This window comes from Miscanthus floridulus, chromosome 6 (assembly GCF_019320115.1).
Source record: "Miscanthus floridulus cultivar M001 chromosome 6, ASM1932011v1, whole genome shotgun sequence".
Classification (NCBI taxonomy): Eukaryota; Viridiplantae; Streptophyta; class Magnoliopsida; order Poales; family Poaceae; genus Miscanthus; species Miscanthus floridulus.
In genome coordinates, this window is record NC_089585.1 from 140110719 (window position 1) to 140129598 (window position 18880).

General features: G+C 46.3%; 2 protein-coding genes across 2 annotated transcripts; both read right to left on the minus strand.

Moving 5' to 3' along the window:
• Positions 1 to 10542: 10542 nt before the first annotated feature.
• Positions 10543 to 11550, minus strand: LOC136459908 (probable glutathione S-transferase). Its single transcript, XM_066459759.1, has 2 exons — positions 11185 to 11550; positions 10543 to 11085 (listed from the first exon to the last, which is right to left on the minus strand). The coding sequence occupies exons 1-2, from the start codon at positions 11500 to 11502 to the stop codon at positions 10705 to 10707; spliced, it is 699 nt and encodes a 232-aa protein (XP_066315856.1). The 5' UTR covers positions 11503 to 11550; the 3' UTR covers positions 10543 to 10704.
• Positions 11551 to 13532: 1982 nt separating this feature from the next.
• On the minus strand, positions 13533 to 14519 carry LOC136459909 (probable glutathione S-transferase). Its single transcript, XM_066459760.1, has 2 exons — positions 14102 to 14519; positions 13533 to 13994 (listed from the first exon to the last, which is right to left on the minus strand). The coding sequence occupies exons 1-2, from the start codon at positions 14417 to 14419 to the stop codon at positions 13614 to 13616; spliced, it is 699 nt and encodes a 232-aa protein (XP_066315857.1). The 5' UTR covers positions 14420 to 14519; the 3' UTR covers positions 13533 to 13613.
• Positions 14520 to 18880: the final 4361 nt, after the last annotated feature.

Here is an 18880-nt window from a genome sequence, read left to right on the forward strand (position 1 = left end):
CTTAATTTGCTTGAGGTTGTGTGTGCTTGATGAAACACTGTCCCTATATATATATGGATGACGAAGAGTTGTCAGCATATATTGTCGAATCTTTTGTGCTTCTTCTCCAAGAACGACTGAACTCAGATGTCTCCTTCAGTCATCAGTTTGTGCTTCTTCTCTAAGAACGACTGTGGGGTATTAACCCCTATACCCTTACGGCTAGGCTTGGGCCGACCCAGATCAGAGGGTTCGGTCCACCAAAAGACGACGTGCGGCTCGGCCAACCTGTTCGGAGTCCCGCGCAAGGAGTCAAGGCAGATTTGGCGATCAAGCAAGATCCTGGTCGGTTAGAATAGGAATCCTTATCCGGCCACCTATGGCAATTGCAACTGGCTAGGATTAGTTTCCAGATCTGTAACCCTGCCCCTCGGACTATATAAGGCGGGCAGGGGACCCCTCTAAAAAACATCTCTCATTGACATACAGCAATATAATCAGATGCAGGACGTAGGTATTATGCCTTCTCGGTGGCCGAACCTGGATAAAACCTCATGTCTGTTTTGCATCACCGTCTTGTTTGTGGCTTATGCATCTGTCTGCCGACAATCTACTACCTTGGGCATACCCCTAGGTAGACTGCCGACCATATTTCGTCGACAGTGGCGCGCCAGGTAGGGGGTGTGCGTACTGCTCTCCAAGCAAACAAGATGGTCATCATCTCTGGCTCCATGGCTACATCGAACGGCCTCATGTTCATCGTCGGCCAGATCACCTGGACCACCGGCTCCGACGACTTCATTGCCATGACCACGGAGGAGGCGTGGATTCAATCTGCGTCGACCACTGCTTTACCTGCATCGGATACGGCTCCGACCACAATGGATCTGGCTCCGACCACGGTACATCTAGCTTCGACCATGCCAGCATCATCTTCAGCCACGCCGACAACCTATCGTCCGCTTCCCCGCTACAAAGGGAAGCAAATCGACAACACTGACCTGCTCGACTCCATCAATCGGGTCAGCACCAAACTCGCTGAAACCCTAGCTCTGGTAAGTGTAATTCAAGGTTAACCTAATGAGTAGGTAACCGCTCTCCACAACAGATCTACCCGACCAGCTCGGGCCAGTCGTCCTGCACGACTTGGTACAGATCTCGTGGTCATATCTACTCCTGAAGGGCGCTCCACTCGTCGTCGGCTAGCCTCCGCGACGGGTCTCCGGCTCTCCGAGTACGAAGCCTCGATGGAGAACTACCAGGCCCAGCCCTACGGCCTGCGAAACACTGCCTCCAACTACGCGTATAATATACAATGCTGCTCGGATCTATGTTTTGTACATCGACCGCGGCCGAAGCCACGCAACTTCGTCAACATGATCCGGATTGAGGATTATCAAGAATGATCCGTCCACACGGTCCAAGAGGGTGACTCCAGCTCCTCATCTGGCATCGCATCTAATGCCTCCGTCCACACCGAGCTCCAGCATCACGACGATGAAGGCGTCGAATACGATCTGGATATCCCAGACCATGCCCCGAGGTTCCCACAATTCCCGTCTTTCCCACCAAGGTGAGGGGATTTGATCAATGTTGTCAGCAATGACGAACCACCAACAGTTGGCGAAACAGAGCAAGAAAGGATTGCACGCGAAGCATGCAATATTGACCGGTTTAATCGCCGATAAATCGAAGCCGAAGCAGAGGAGGAGGCACGACGCATAAGGGTCTAGCCACGCGACCTCAACAATGCTTTCAACAGGGTGGGAGACAAACAGGTCTTCAGGACTCCAAGCGCCAACGTAGCCGTCGCCATGGCGACAATGCAACGGCTACCCAACACCCCAGAAACCCAGGCAGTTCGTGATGATATACAAGCTTATCTGATGGTTGCTATGGCTCAGACCGCAGAGATGGTAAATCAAGCCCGGGCTCCATCCGTTTCAGTCGAATCAAGCCACAGCCGCCAATACTCAAGTCGCTCACAGCCACCCAACCAACGTGGCTCGTGCAACAACGACCCATCAGACAACCATTAAGGCGGAAACGGTGGTCATGATGGTGGTCGGGACGACAATCGCCGTCGGGAGGACAACCGCCGCGACGTTTGGGATGACAACCGCCGAGATAACCGCGATAATTACCGTGGTAACCATGGTCGTAGGGTTAATTAGGATGGCAACCAGGATCGACGTGATGGCAATAACGATCTCCGCCGTTACCTCAGGGAATGCGATCTACGCGATCGCATCAACCAGAGAGCCAACGATCACGCATCCCACAAGAGCTATCACCGTATGGAATATGACACTGCCCACGGCCTGCCGGGTTTGAAGCAGTTTATTCTGCAGCTTCGCCAAGTCATATGACCCAAGAACTTTAAGCTCGAGAAACTTCAGAAGTACGATGGTAAGGAGAACCCCGAATTATGGGTCATGCTCTATGAAACTGCGTGTAGACCAGCCATGGCTGATGAGCACGTCATGTCTAACTACTTCCCAGTCACTATTGGCCATGTAGGTCACCAATGGCTGGTCAGCTTGCCGACGAACAACTTTGATTCTTGGCAAGAGCTCAAGCAAGCCTTCATCGACAACTTCATTGCTACTTGCGAGCAACCCGGCAACAAATATGATCTGCAATGGATTCGAGATCGAAAAGATGAGCCACTGCGCGAGTACGTCCAGCGTTTCTCGGAGATGCGCATCAAGGTCCCATCAATCTCCGACAACGAGGCAATCGAGGCTTTCATCACTAGCCTCCACTTCCACGATGCCCTAAGGGACAAGCTCCTATGCAAGAGACCTGAATCGGTCACAGCGCTCCTAGCCACCGCTAAGAAATATGCGGACGCCGACGACGCTAAAAAGATAATTATCGAAGAAACAGCAAGGATTCCACGCTCCAACCACCCCCCACACCGCGACGACTACCGCGATAGCCATGGTCAGAACGACAATTTTGACCGCCGCAACCAGCGCAATGACTCCCGCGACCACCACGACCAACGTAATCAGCGGCGTAACCGCCATGACGATTACAGGGGCAAGCGTGCTCGGGAAGATGACGGCAAGGTCAACACCATTAAAAAAGGTGGCGGACATCATAACTATGAAGACGACTACGCCAAAGCATTGAAAGGGCCCTGCCAGCTCCATCCCAAGTCAAACCATACCATGGAGAATTGCCGTGTTCTCAAGTCTATCTACACGCGTCAACAGGCTCCGGATACATCCGACAAGCCTAACGATGCAGGGGAACAGCGCAATGAGGACAACGATGATGAAGACGCAGATCCCCGTCACAAGTACGTCAAGCCAACCGATCGCGTGCACACCATCATCGGAGGCAAAGTGTCCATCGAGACCAAACGAGAACGCAAGCTGCTCGCCTGCGCTTGCTTGAACGTGGCCAACACCGACAACCTGCTCATCGATCCGCGGCTCCCTCCATGGTCTCACTGCGAGATCTCCTTTAGTAGAAAGGACCAATGGGCCGTAATACCTAAGCCAGGACATTTTCCCCTGGTCCTCGATCCTTGTATCAACAAGGTTCAGTTCGACAGAGTGCTGATCGACGGCGGTAGCTCCATCGATATACTGTTCAAGAACAGTCTGCCCGCCTAAAGATAACCTAGGCGGATCTCAAGCCATATGAGGCACAGTTCTGGGGTGTTCTCCTTGGACAGAGCTCTACACCTCTCGGGCAGATCACGCTACCTGTGCAATTTGGGACCCCGGACCACTTCCGCACCGACTACGTCAACTTCATGGTCGCTGACTTCGACGGCACCTACCATGCTATTCTTAGTCGACCGTCGCTCACCAAGTTCATGGCCATACCTCATTATAGGTATCTGGTGCTCAAGATGCCTACCAAGAAAGGAGTTCTAACCCTTAGGGGCAACGTATACGTAGCTTATACCTGTGAGGACGACAGCTTCAAAATAGCAGAAGCTCATGACCTCTCTATTCGCATGGCCGAGACCATGCTCGACGCCAAGAAGACCTCCGCCGACCACCTGGAGATCCCAGAGCTCGAGGCTCCACGCAAGAATATCAAGTCCAAGGAGCACAAGGTGATTCAGCTGGTCGATGGTGATCCTAGCAAAACGGCCCTTATCGGGGCCAACCTGGATCCCAAATAGGAAGACGCGCTCGTCAGGTTCTTGAGGAGCAACGTGGATGTGTTCGCATGGAAACCTGCTGACATGCCTGGTGTACCTCGGAACTTGATCGAGCACTCCTTGAATGTCAATGGCAAGGCCAAACCTATCAAGCAGAAGCTACAACGGTTCACTCGCGACAAAAAGGAGACGATTAGGGTAGAAGTTACACGGCTTTTGGCAGCCTGATTTATCAAAGAAGTGTATCATCCGGAGTGGTTAGCCAATCCGATTCTTGTACACAAAAAGAATAATGAATAGAGAATGTGCGTTGATTACACTAATCTCAACAAACACTGCCCTAAGGACCTCTTCGGCTTACCTCGCATAGATGAGGTCGTAGATTCAACCGCCGGTTGCGAGCTACTTTTCTTTCTCGATTGCTACTCTGGTTATCACCAGATCGCTCTCAAAAAGGACGACTAGATCAAGACATCTTTTATCACGCCTTTCGGCGCCTACTGCTACATGACCATGTCGTTCGGGCTCAAGAACACCGAGGCTACCTACCAACGCGCTATACATGCATGCCTCAAAGACGAGATAAAAGATGACCCCGTCGAGGCTTATGTTGATGATATAGTTGTCAAAACCAAGGAAGCACATACCCTTGTTGACAACCTGGAATGCACCTTTGCAGCCCTTAACACATTCCAGTGGAAATTAAACCCAAAAAAGTGCATCTTTGGTGTTCCTTCTGGCATACTACTTGGCAACGTCGTCAGTCACGACGGCATATGCCCTAACCTGGAGAAAGTCAAAGCTATCTTGGACATGAAGCCACCCAAAAAGGTGAAGGATGTTCAGAAGCTTATCGGATGCATGGCCGCCCTCAGCCGTTTCATATCAAGATTAGGCGAAAAAGGATTACCATTTTTCAAACTGCTCAAAGCATTCGAAAAGTTTGAGTGGTCGGAGGAAGCACACGCTGCCTTCACATAGCTGAAACAATACCTTACGTCACCTCCGGTCCTCACTACTCCCAGAGAAGACGAAACACTCCTGGTTTACATTGTGGCTACTAATCGAGTGGTCTCCATGACCATGGTGGTCGAGCGCGACGAGCCTGGCCATGTCTACAAGGTACAGTGACCAATCTATTTCATCAGTGAGGTACTCAATGAGTTCAAGACCAGGTACCCACAGATTCAGAAGTTGATCTACGCCATACTGATAACATCCCGAAAGTTGAAACATTACTTTGATGGATATCGTGTGGTGGTCATGACTGAGTACCCTCTGCGAGACATCATTAGCAACAAGGATGCGAACCGGCGCATCGTCAAATGGGCAATGGAGCTATGCCCCTTCTCCTTGGAATTTGCAAGTCATACTACAATCAAGTCTCAGGCACTCGTTGATTTCATCATCGAGTGGGCAGACTTAAGCACGCCTGCCTCTCAGGGGTCCGATGAGTATTGGAAGATGTACTTCGATGGCTCTCTCAACATCGACAGCACGGGAGCAGGAGTCCTTTTTGTGTCACCATCCAAGGAGCAGCTCTGGTACGTCCCCAGGATTTATTTCCCAGCATCTAATAATGCTGCCGAGTACAAAGCATGCCTACATGGTTTGCGCATTGCGGTTGAGCTCGGTGTTAAACGTCTCTATGTCTACGAAGACTCGGCTCTAGTCATCAACCAACTCAACAAGGACTGAGACACGACCAGCGAAAAGATGGATGCATACTGCAAATCGATCAGAAAGCTGGAAGGCAAGTTCTACGGCATTGAGTACACACACGTGGTCCGGGACAAAAATCAAGCAGCGGATGCGCTGTCAAAGTTAGGATCATCCCGAGCCAAAGTCCCACATGGCGTAATCGTCCAAGACCTGCTCACGCCTTCCATCGAAGAGGAAGATTCAACGGTCGACAAGCCTCCAGACTAGCAATTGGTGGCTACGGTTCTGGTGTCGAGCACCACCGAGCCGCCTCCGACCACTCATGAGCCTGACTAGAGAATACCTTTCATCAAGTACCTGACAGATGGCAGCGGTTACACTGATCGGACAGAAAACGAGCGCCTGATGTGTCGCAGTAAGCAGTATCTGCTCGTCGATAGCAAGTTATGGCGCAAGAACGCAAAGGAGGAAATCTTGATGAAGTGTATAACCTAGGAGGATGGCGAGCATCTCCTAGACCAAATCCACTCTGGCTCCTGCGGCAACCACACGGCCTTAAGAACGCTGGTCGGTAAGGCTTTTCGAGCAGGGTTCTATTGTCCGTCAGCAGTAGCCGATGCAGAGAAGCTAGTCCGCCACTGTGAGGGTTGCCAGTTCTTCACCAAGAGAATCCACATACCAGCACATGAGATCCAGACAATACCAGCCTCTTGACCCTTCGCATGCTGGGGACTGGATATGATCGGGCCCTTCAAACCGGCTCCTGGAAAATTTACATGTGTCTTTGTGCTGATCGACAAATTTTCTAAGTGGATAGAATACATGCCTTTGGTACAGGCATCCTCAGAAAAGGCTGTCATGTTTCTCGACCAGGTCATCCACCGTTTTGGCATACCCAACAGCATCATCACTAATCTGGGTACTCAGTTCACCAGGAACGCTTTTTGGGACTTCTGCGATGAAAGGAGCATAGTAGTAAAATATGTCTCGGTGGCGCACCCTAGAGCTAATGGACAGGTTGAGCGGGCAAACGGCATGATTTTGGATGCATTGAAGAAGAGGATGTACAGAGAAAATGACAAGGCTCCCGAAAGATGGCTCAAAGAGTTACCAGCCGTGGTCTGAGGCCTCAGAACTTAGCCTAGTCATAACACCGGCGTCTCACCATACTTTATGGTTTACGGTGCCGAGACAGTCCTCCCAGTAGATATAGCTTTCAGATCAGCATGGGTAGAGAACTTCGACGAAGGCAAGGTCAATGAAGTATGGGAGCTAGAAGTGAATAGTGCAGAAGAGAAGCGGCTCGATTCTTGCGTACGTACAGCCAAATACCTTGCTGTTTTGCGCAGGTACTACAACAAGAATGTTAAAGAGCGGTTCTTTATGGTCGGGGACCTGGTCCTGAAGTGGAAGACGAATCAGGCTGGTGTCCATAAACTCGCAACCCTATGGGAGGGGCCCTTTCATGATCAAGGAAGTCACACGACCAACGTCTTACAGGTTAGCTCACCTGGACGGTATAGACATACCAAATTCATGGCATATCGACAAGCTTAGACGCTTCTATGCTTAACTACTGAGATATGTACTCATCTTGTACTTTCGATTTAATTCAATAAAGCTATTATGATTTCTCCGACCACTCTGATGTGTCACTTCGAATTTTACGGTTATTCTAACTTAGCCAGTCAAAGCCGACCATCATTCCTTCTAGGGTTTTCGGAGCAGGCCCTGTCTCCGGTTCCTCCCAACGCGTGCATGGGATCTGCTCTCTACGCTACGGGTGATCGGCAGGTCCCCCCTGGTTTGACTTGTCCGCGTCTACGTGTGCACAGGTCACGCACCTCACACTCCGACCACATGACAAATTAGGGCCGTACAAACTTTTCAGGATGATGTGTCGAGTAAAATGGTACAACTAAACAGAACGCTAACATGTTCTCACTTAGTTACACCAACATGGGTTTCATGCTTAAATATGTTTTATACAAAACAAACAAGCTTATGATGATATACAGTTACGTTATTACAAGCTTGCCTGAAGAGGCCCAAGTTTACAATAACACAACTGCATCCTTCTTCTACAGCTCTAGCCTATCCTATTGGCTGGTCGGGGCATGCAGCACCCACTGCTCGCTGCCCCCAACATCCTGTTCGAGTCTCGGGGACTCTTGTACTGGTCGAGTTGAAGAGGACGGCCCCACCGATGCCTGGCTAGTCGAGACTGCAGGTTTCGCCAGTTGGCTCGCAATTGATGGCCTTTCTAGCTGACTTGTTGATGGCGTACCCTGTACAGTTGCTGTCCCACCTCCACATAGGTTAATGTCGCCAATTATCTTTGAAGATAGGTCCAGCTGGGTCATCCGAAGCTCCTCGGCCTTGTCTGGATCTACCTCCTTCGGGTACCCAGCCTCTAGGCGCTTGAGATTGATCAGGGGGTAGTGGGAACGCACCATGCTTAGCACATGTGCGCCTGTGTACTCACCCGCCTCCTTCACGAACTCTTGGAACCATCCCCATGCCTTTCAGCATCTCTCGACCAGTCCAAGCTGCGGTGTCCTTGGCACTTCTTCTGTAAGCGCTGGGTCGATAAGGTCGAGGACGGGCAAAATGCCAGTTGCCACCTCCTGGCATCGGTTCTTCCATGTGTCCCGATCCTCAGTGATCTCTAGGCATCGTGCCTTCCAGCCATCACGATCTTTCATCATGGCTTCCAGATGCTTCTTGGCATTGACTTTTAAAACTGCAAACCACACAAGACATTAAAATGTCATGCCACGACAAGATAAGGCGGGTAACAGAGTGAGCAAGGTGGTCTGGAACACTTACTTTTTAGTTCCTCCTTCATCTTGGTTGTGCGGTCCTAGAGTTGCGACTGGTCGTGCACCAGTTTCTTGTTGTCTTCCTTCAGGCGACCACACTCTACGGCCACACGACTATTCTCCTCTTGGAGATGGACTACTTCGGCTTCTAAGCCTACACTACAGTTGTAACTACCAACAATGCAACAACACTTGGTGGTCGGATCTTGCTATGTCTCATCGGTGTGCTATCAAGCTGCTCCATGCTGTTCGAATCAGGGTGCTGATCTTAGACAGCACGTCTGGAGTCTTGATACGTGCATGTCAGATGATGTCGGTAAGCTTTCAGAATTCTTTTCTTTGACCTGCTACAAGATTCATTCTTCATCTTCCAGCAGACTTGGGGACGAAGTGGCTACACTTCACCTGACGATGAATGTAGTGCTTATTTCTTGATTTACCCTTCTTATTGACGGAGTCTAAGTGACTACACTTCTCCTAAGTGGAAGAATTTTCAAATTTTATCTTGAGCCCCTTACATCCTTCTAGCAAGCCTTACTTGGCTAAGTCTGAGGTCTCCTAACCAATTAAACTGGTTGGCATTGACTTTTACCACCTAGGTCACCAGTTAAACTAGTCGGTTTCGACTTCAACTGCTCGGATCACCAGTTAAACTGATCGGCTTCACGTCAAAGTGCTCGGACTTGTTCAAGACAGTGTTGCTCAAAGGATACAAGGCGCTCGGGGATTAGCTGTGGGGGATATGACTCCTGGTATCTATAAGACAAGACATGGGCCGCACCATCAGAGGTGGCCCAGCCCACAAGATCAAGGCATGCACGGCATTGATCGACGTGCACCGTAAGATATTGTATAGTTCCAAATAGGATACTTTCCTTGTAACCCTACCCCTCCAGAGTATATAAGAAGAGGCAGGAGTCTCCCTAGTCGACATCTACATACATCTCATATTCAATACAATACAACCAAAGACACAAGACGTAGGGTATTACGTTGATTATACGGCCCGAACCTGTCTAAATCGCTGTCTCTGCGCCTTTTGTCACCATCCGGTTCCTATCACGCGCACCTCCACCGATAAATCTACCTTCGTGGGATACTCCTCGGAGGACTATCAAGCATCTTTTGTCGACACTAGGAGAAAAAACCTTGGTCACATGTGCCGAGCGCTGCGAAGCCACCACAACCAAATCCTATTTACCAGGCTCCTAAAGGATAGCCCACGTACGGAACCAATGAATAACGAAGAAGATACAAAGAAGATGAATATTTTTTATTTTCAAAAATCATATCATTTCTATATAACCAAATCGACCAAACAGGTGGTGACAGCTCCTATTAGAACTAAGTGATTCAAATCTTTACTAATCCCTTCTATCCAATTGCCAAACATATTTGACACGTTACAAGGTTTAGCTACACCTAACACCTAAGAACACTTGAATTATTGACTAAATTGTCCAGGCGAATCGGCAATCAAAAGAAACAAGTGTCTAATTATCTCTTCTTTGTGATAAAATCAACATGTTTTTTTACCTTGCGAGTTACTTTTCATTGAATTATTTTTTGTAAGTACTACTCCTCTACGTAGATACCATAAAAAAATATTGACCTTCAAAGGTGCTTTTATTTGCCAGAAGTGTTGGTTTAAATTCTGAGACGGGCAAGTCGTCCACCTCTGACCAAAGGTTACCGTAAATCATCATTAAGGAGTCCTTCTTAGGTCTCAAACCTGCGACCTATTACTCTGCAATAGCAACTCCTTACCACTGCATCGCATACTTACTTGTGAGTATGTATATAAGAATACGTTAATTTAAAGCAAATATTTGAGACACTAAAAATTTTCAAATAAAAAACTTATTACTGACGTGGTTTTTAAAATTAACACATTTCAGGTTACTGACGTGGAGGTTAAAATGAGACAAAACCTTGTACTGACGTGGATTTTAAAACAACATCATGGCCCTCCTTACGTGGCAGTACACTACCATTATATCTTATTTAATTTAAACAACATCATGACCCTAATGACGTGGCAGGAGTTTACATGTTCTCACACAGTAAGTCAATGACACAACAATCCCCAGACCCCACACGAACGCCATCGCCGGATTACTGCTGCTGCTGCATCGCCGCGGCCACTGCTTTGACCTTGTCTTTCTTTGCAGTTGCAGAGAAGTGGCCTTTGAGATGCTCTATGCTCGGTAGGCACTGCATCACAGCTTCGTTGGAAGTGTACTCCTTCGCCCAGCAACGCAGAGCAGGAAAGTCGTCGTCTGCCAGCAAGCTCACGCCGGTCATCTCCTCGAACACAGCCATCCAATGAGACATTCCACTGAGTGCTATGTCCAGGTAGCCGACCGAGTCGCCTCCAAAGAATCTCTTGCCGTCAAGCTGCGCCTCCAGGAGGGCCAGGTTCTCCTTCGTCTCCTTGAGGAACCCCTCCTGCTGCTCGCCCTCCGTCAAGAACGACAGAACTAGTGGCGTCCGGCACTGCTCAAGTTCAGTAAAAAAAAAGTCTTCTGTCAGATCAGAAAACGCATGCATATGTTGCAGCCTTGCAGGAGGATGAAGCAACAAGCCAACAAGTACCTTGGTATCCATGAAATGTGCCCAGAAGCGTGCCATGGCGCGGTCGTAGGGGTCGGCCGGCAGCAGCGGCGGCCCGTCGAAGGCCTCGTCGACGTACTCCACGATGACGAGGGACTCGCAGACGGCGCGGTCGCCGTGCAGGAGCACGGGCACCTTCTTGTGGATGGGGTTGTTCGCCAACATTAGCTCGCTCTTGTTCTCCAGGTCTTCTTGGATGAACTCGTAGGGCACGCCCTTGAGGCGCAGGGCGGCTGCAGCGCGGTGCACGAACGGGCTGGCGAAATGGCCGATGAGCTTAACAGGTGGAGACGACGACATCTTTGCTTTGCTTTCTAGTTCTAGCTAGTTATGTACTTATGTTTTAGCTTGGCCATACAATGTCTCTATATATGGACGACAAATAAGAGATCTCAGCATATATTGTCGAATCTTTTGCTTCTCCTCCAAGAATGACTTGTGTTGTCAGTGAGTGTGTATGCCTTTCTTCTCAGTCATTAGTTCAGTCATTAGTTGTATATATATATGGATGACGAAGAGTTGTCAGCATATATTGTCGAATCTTTTGTGCTTCTTCTCCAAGAACGACTGAACTCAGATGTCTCCTTCAGTCATCAGTTTGTGCTTCTTCTCCAAGAACGACTGAATTCAGACTTTCTTTTTCACAAAAAAAAGGATTACGTCCCAAGGCAAAATCATACGTCTTAGGTTGATTCAGTCAAACATTTGGGTTGATTCTTCTATAGATGATTTCCCAGTTATTAATTTTCAGAGTCAGACAACGCAAGGGGTCAAAGTATTGTTTGGGTAGCTGTTCTCTAGAACTGCAGACTGTACAGTTATGTGTATCTGTTCTAGAGCTGTAGATTGTTCAATGTTGTTTGGCTAGATGTCTAGAGGACCTTAGTGTGATTTCTAAAACATCATTCATGTTGTATTTCATGCCATGTTCCGTACTGAACAGTACAAGACCCAACTTGCATGAAGCTTAATGTCACTAAAGGACTGTACATCTTAGTCCTAATAATATCATTCCAAGTTCTTGTGTCGCAGGTATGAGCGTGTCCTCAAAATAATGATTTTGAGTGTTCTGAAGAAGACGCAGAGGCCAGTGTAGTTTCGGTTCACAATTCTTTATTTATCTCCACAGCTCAAAGTACATGAACTGTCTTTGAGTTAGTTAGTTAGTTAATCAATTAACAAATGTTAGATAATATCTATTGTCTACCCATCCTGCTGCTAGGATGTCATACTGCACATGGCTCAGGAATATGGATTTGAGTTTTTTTAATAAAGAAAAATTTTATTACATTTTCAAGCACATTACATCGAGTTGATACAAAGTCTTAAAAATTAATTCTTCTGACTTCTACCTGACAAGAAGCACAAAAGCATCATAAGAGGGAACCACGCATACTCTAGTGACTGTCGATCCGAAGACTAAAACGTCATCCGTGTGCCTAGGAGAAAAAAACCTTGGTCACATGTGCCAAGGGTTGCGAAGCCACCGCAACCAAATCCTGTTTATCAGGCTTCTAAAGGATAGCCCACGTACGGAACCAATGAATAATGAAGAAGATACAAAGAAGATGAATATTTTTTTATTTTCAAAAATTATATCATTTCTACATAACCAAATCGACCAGACAGGTGGTGACAGCTCCTAGTAGAACTAAAGGATTGAAATCTTTACTAATCCCTTCTATCCAATTGCCAAACATATTTGACACGTTACAAGGTTTAGCTACACCTAACACCTAAGAACACTTGAATTATTGACTAAATTGCCTCGGCGAATCGGCAATCAAAAGGAACAAGTGTCTAATTATCTCTTCTTTGTGATAAAATCAACATGGTTTTTTACCTTGCGAGTTACTTTTCATTAAACTATTTTTTTGTAAGTACTACTCCTCTACGTAGATACCATAAAAAAATATTGACCTTCAAAGGTGCTTTTATTTTCCAGAAGTGTTGATTTAAATTCAGAGACGGGCAAGTCGTCCGCCTCTGACCAAAGGTTACTGTAAATCATCATTAAGGAGTCCTTCTCAGGGCTCAAACCTGCGACCTATTACTCAGCAATAACAACTCCTTACCACTGCATCACATACTTGTGAGTATAAGATTATGTTAATTTAAAACAGATATTTAAGACACTAAAAAATCAAATAAAAAACTTATTCCTGACGTGGTTTTTAAAATTAACACATTCCAGGTTACTGACATGGAGATTAAAATTAGACAAAACCTTGTACTGACGTGGTTTTTAAAACAACATCATGGCCCTGCTTACGTGGCAGTACCCTACCATTATATTTTATTTAATTTAAACAACATCATGACCCTAATGACGTGGCTGGAGTTTACATGTTCTCACACAGTAAGTCAATGACACAGCAATCCCCAGACCCCACACGAACGCCATCGCCGGATTACTGCTGCTGCTGCATCGCCGTGGCCACTGCTTTGACCTTGTTTTTCTTTGCAGTTGCAGAGAAGTGGCCTTTGAGATGCTCTATGCTCGGTAGGCACTGCTTCACAGCTTCGTTGGACGTGTACTCCTTCGCCCAGCGACGCAGAGCAGGGAAGTCGTCTCCGCCCAGCAAGGTCACGCCGGTCATCTCCTCGAACGCAGCCATCCAATGAGACATTCCACTGAGTGCTATGTCTAGGTAGCCGACCAAGTCGCCTCCAAAGAACCTCTTGCCGTCAAGCTGCGCCTCCAGGAGGGCCACGTTCTCCTTCGTCTCCTTCAGGAACCCCTCCTGCTGCTCGCCCTCCGTCAAGAACGACAGAACTAGTGGCGTCCGGCACTGCTCAAGTTCAGTAAAAAAAAAAAACTCTTTTGTCAGATCAGAAAACGCATGTACATGTTTGTGTGCGGGATTGTAATAGGTAATAACTATGAATCAACAAGTACCTTGGTATCCATGAAATGTGCCCAGAACCGAGCGGCGGCGCGGCCGGCGGGGTCGCTGGGGAGGAGGCGCGGCCCGTCGAAGGTCTCGTCGACGTACTCCACGATGACGAGGGACTCGCAGACGGCGCGGTCGCCGTGCAGGAGCACGGGCACCTTCTTGTGGACGGGGTTGTGCCGCAGCAGCAGCTCGCTCTTGTTCTCCATGTCTTCTTGGATGAACTCGTAGGGCACTCCCTTGAGGCGCAGGGCGGCCGCAGCGCGGTGCACGAACGGGCTGGCGAAATGGCCGATGAGCTTAACAGGCGGAGACGACGACATCTTTGTTGCTTTCTGGAGTAGCTAGCTAGTTATGTTAACTTCGCCATACAATGTCTGTATATATGGACGACAAAGAGCTGTCAGCATATATATTGTCGAATCTTTTGCTTCTTCTTCTTCTCCAAGAACGACTTGTGTTATCAGTAATTATTTATGCCTTTCTTCAGTCATCAGTTGTGTTATATCTCTGCCTGAGATCAGCAGCTAGCTTAATTAGGTTGCTTCGGGCCGAAGATCAGAACTTTTTTATACAAAGAGTATTATTGTTGTTATTAAGCAACAAAATTGACTTGCTTATCAATCATCCAGGGAAAAGTAAGCAACAAAAAGTATTTTCCCTGGGAAGGCAACAAATTGCCTTCTGATGGAAAACTTATCTTCACTAACTCCTGCCTGTCCAGTCTGCCTATGTGCACAATGGAGTTCTAGTTACTCCTGCCCACTGGGGTGCATGCTAAAATGGACTCCTTAAGATCCACATGCAGTAATTTAATTTGAGGAGTTGAGAACCATCCGGGGCGGGCAAGTCCACAAGTGGAGTTTGATTCTTCACAAAATCCGAGGCGATTTGATGTAAAGAAAATAGAGGAGATGAGTTGTACAATTTAGGCCGAGCCTGCCTATTGGGATGGCCCAGAACATGTTGGGCCTTATTGGCGGTGTCTGTTTGTTTTGGTTGGGCCATGTAATTTTCATTGGGCCGGAGCGCCACCTCTTTCATCTATCAACTCAGAGAACCGGCAGCCCGCACTCCTTAGCTTCCATTCAATTCAATGGGTGGCTGTACAGTACGTACGTTCCACCGACACGTACGGTGACGAAGCAGCTACAGATTTCGCAAGCGCGTCGCACGGTATGGTACAGGGAGGGAGAGTTGCCGTACCTACGTAGATCGCGCGGTACGTACGGTGTCGGTGTGACGACATGCGATGCACACGTATAGTACGTGCTAGAAGAACGCAGCTGAAGTACAGCGTTAGGCCAAAAACATGTTACGTTTAATATAATCAATCAAATTTATATGAAATCATAATAGATATTTTGTATTATTAGATTCGATGTGAAATTGCGAATAAGGTTTATAAATATCAATACTATTTGTATATAAAATTAACTAAGCCTAAAATATTTTGACTTAGGCTAAATATAGAGTTGTATTGTTTGTTGGATGGAGGTACTACCTTGATCCTAAAAAAACTTTATGTTTTAGAATAAACTAAGACATGTGTTATGTGTGAAAATGAGCATGAATATCTTTATCCATTTTTCTAGAACCATGGCAGCTAATGATTGGGCGAGACCGCGAGAAAGTGATCGAGAGTGTTTAAGTGAATCCTAGAATGTAAGTTTTATTGAATAATGTACTTGTATGCGTACACTACTTCTATCTGAAAAGAATGTGATTTTGTTTCTAGACTTAGTCAAACTATCTAAGATTTCACTAAGTTTTTTTTAAAAAAAAAACTATCAGTATGACACAAAATAGGTATACTATACGAGTTATATATTCTATGTCGAATCTAATACTACTATAATGGCTCCGTTCGGTTTACCAAGAAACCGGCTTGTTCGGTTTGTTTTTTCAGCTGGAACAGTGTTTTTCTCTCACAACAATTCAGCTAGAATAGTGGTTTTCAACCAAGTTTCAGCGAGCCGAACGGGGCCAATATTATTTATTTGGTATTATAATATTAATATTTTATATAACATAATTAGATTCACCATGGTTTGACTTGGTACTAATTGTAAAGTACACAGCGACACTCGCTTTTCGTTCTCGATCTGTTGCTTTGCCGGCGACCAACTGAATAGATAAGAGGGCACTGGGATGAACACCACGCACGTACTCTGCGCTCGTGTCGTCGTGTCCACTGTCCATATGGCCAATCCTGAAGCAGATGTACTGTATTATCCCCCGCTTGCATTTGTTCATTGTTCTTGTCTCCAACCTGCCATTTACCCTAACCAATGGAATGGAACATGCTACGTACTCGGCTGAATTTCTTTTCACCTGGCCCTTCTGTTTCGTGTAGGACGGCAAGGTCGGCGCATCGGTGCGTATGATGCAATTGTTACCTAGTCATCTCCCAAGAGATAATAAGACTATAAGAGGCCACCTAAATGACTCTGTCCTTGCCAAGCTTCTCGCACAGTGACCGGTTAGAGACGGTGGCGAAGGTAGAGAAAATTATAGGGTGATGTCTTGTGGGTGCATAGACAAGTTTAATAGGGGATACATATAATGTGAAATTTTAGTCAAATTCACTGTTTTTGTATTTTTTGGGTGGTGCATCTAAACATAACTTACCTTCGCCTTTGGTTAGAGCAATGAGCTCTGGGGCTCTCTCGTCTGACTTGGATTCAAAGCCTGGCACCTCCTGATTTCAATAACATAGGGAGAGTCTTCTCCTATAGTCTAGTTTTTACTGCATCTGTCCTTGAATTATTTTAAATTAAATATTTTTAAATTTAACTAGATTTATACCCCAAAAAATCCAAAATTATAATATCAAATTAATATCATTAGATACACCATAACATATGTTTTCATAATGTACTCATTTGGTATCATCCATATTTGAATATTTTTATTTGTCAAATATAAAAAAATGATTTATTCAAAGATAGAGATAATATATATTTGGGTCTACTAATGCTGATAGTTAGCTAACTAATAGAATTATTAATAAGAGACTACATTTAATATATAGATGGATGAATAGTGTATGTGAACCAATGGCCTCTTTCCCCTGGTAAGCGGAAGCCATGCGCGTACTCTTTCACGTGAGGCGCCGCCGCCGTCGTGGTTCGGCGACAGACGTCGAGTAGGCTAAGCATTCCCAACGTTTTGTCTTGTTGTACCCACGGTCGTAGATTATACTACCGTATAGTCATTTGTATGTGTTGTAGTTGCTAGGGTCTAGCTCTAGCTGGTCGACATTCTTGGTTGGTCCTGAACGCTAGTGTCTTGCCGGTGGGTTTGAAACAGCCATATCTTGTCAACGTCGTGTAACTTTAAATCTTTCATGTCCTCTTAATGAAAAACAGGCTACGACCCGATCGAGAGAAAAAATAGTGTATTTGAACAATTCGCATTCTCCACCAACTAATGAAGTAATAATGGGTTTTGTTATACTGTGTTTGACCACTCCATATGTTAATTTCTTTCCTTTTTACTTCCACCAGCTTGCATTGTTTGACTCAACCCGAGTTGACCAACCATCTGTTGCGTCGTTGATTTTTAGATTTTTGTTTCTTCTTCATGTCCGGGGGCTAAGGCTTATAGTCCATGGATGGAGGGGGAGTTAGGATACGATACCTTGGCATCCTTATCGCTTTTCTCGTGTTATCTGCATTATATTCTCAGGGACGGATTCAGAACAAAGAAACTTTGATGTCGCTAGTGTTAAAAACATTCTTATTGCTCTTGTTTTGTGTTAGACCAACAATACTTTAGCTTTGGGTTTTAGAGGATAATTGTTGTCAAGTGACATCACCAAAATAGCTTGGATCCGTCCCTCTGCGTTCTACAAACACCATCCAACTATGAACCTTACCATACTGGGCTCTGTTTGGAGCGTGAGAATTTTTTTTTGATTTTTGTGTTTTTTCTAATAAAGTTAAATTAATTTATGTAAAATTTCTATAAAATTAATCCGAAATTCCTAGTTTCGAAGTTTACCGCTGTGAATGAGTTTATACCTGCAGATTCTCTAGGGAGGTTCCAACACCAGCAACAGGGAGGCGAGCGTGGATCCCTCTGTTCCGGCGTGGTTTTAAAATTTGGATTTGGAAGCAAACGGCCTCGGAGTCTGGAGCCGGCGGGCGCTCCGTCCTCACGTGTGCTGCGTGACTTCCCAACACCAAAAAGAACTCGTTCATTTATGGACGGATGCTTATGCCGTGGCCCGTGGATGTCTCTGCTCTGTGGGCAGTGTGACCGGTTGGTTCATCCCATCCTCTTTGGATGACCGGTTTTTATTGAAGGCTTGAAATCCAAATCCAAAACAAAAATAAGCATGAGCTTACTGTATAAACAAAGTGACATGGTTTTAGCGTTAGCAAACGCCAAGGGTGTGGTACAACAGAGACCGACTGTCCGGCTAGAAATGTTAGGCTAATTACGAACGGGTTTTGTTTCGGGGTATTGAACAAGCTACACCACTTCATTTTGAGATTCTTGTGCTTATGCACTTGCCCTGCTAATCCACGACTCAGCGAGAACTAGAGGAATTTTTTAGCACCGGTATGGTCACAGTTTTTTTTAAGATAAAGCATGTCACGAATGATTTGACAAAACACACACACATAAAAGCAGGTTTTCTTGGACGACCTAAACATGCCTGCATCAATCCAAATCACAACAAAAAGATACGGTAACAAAAGACATTCGAATGTAGCTTTTTCTCAGTGACCAAAGCGTGGATGTGTCAATTCAAACCGTACCCCAAGAATACACTA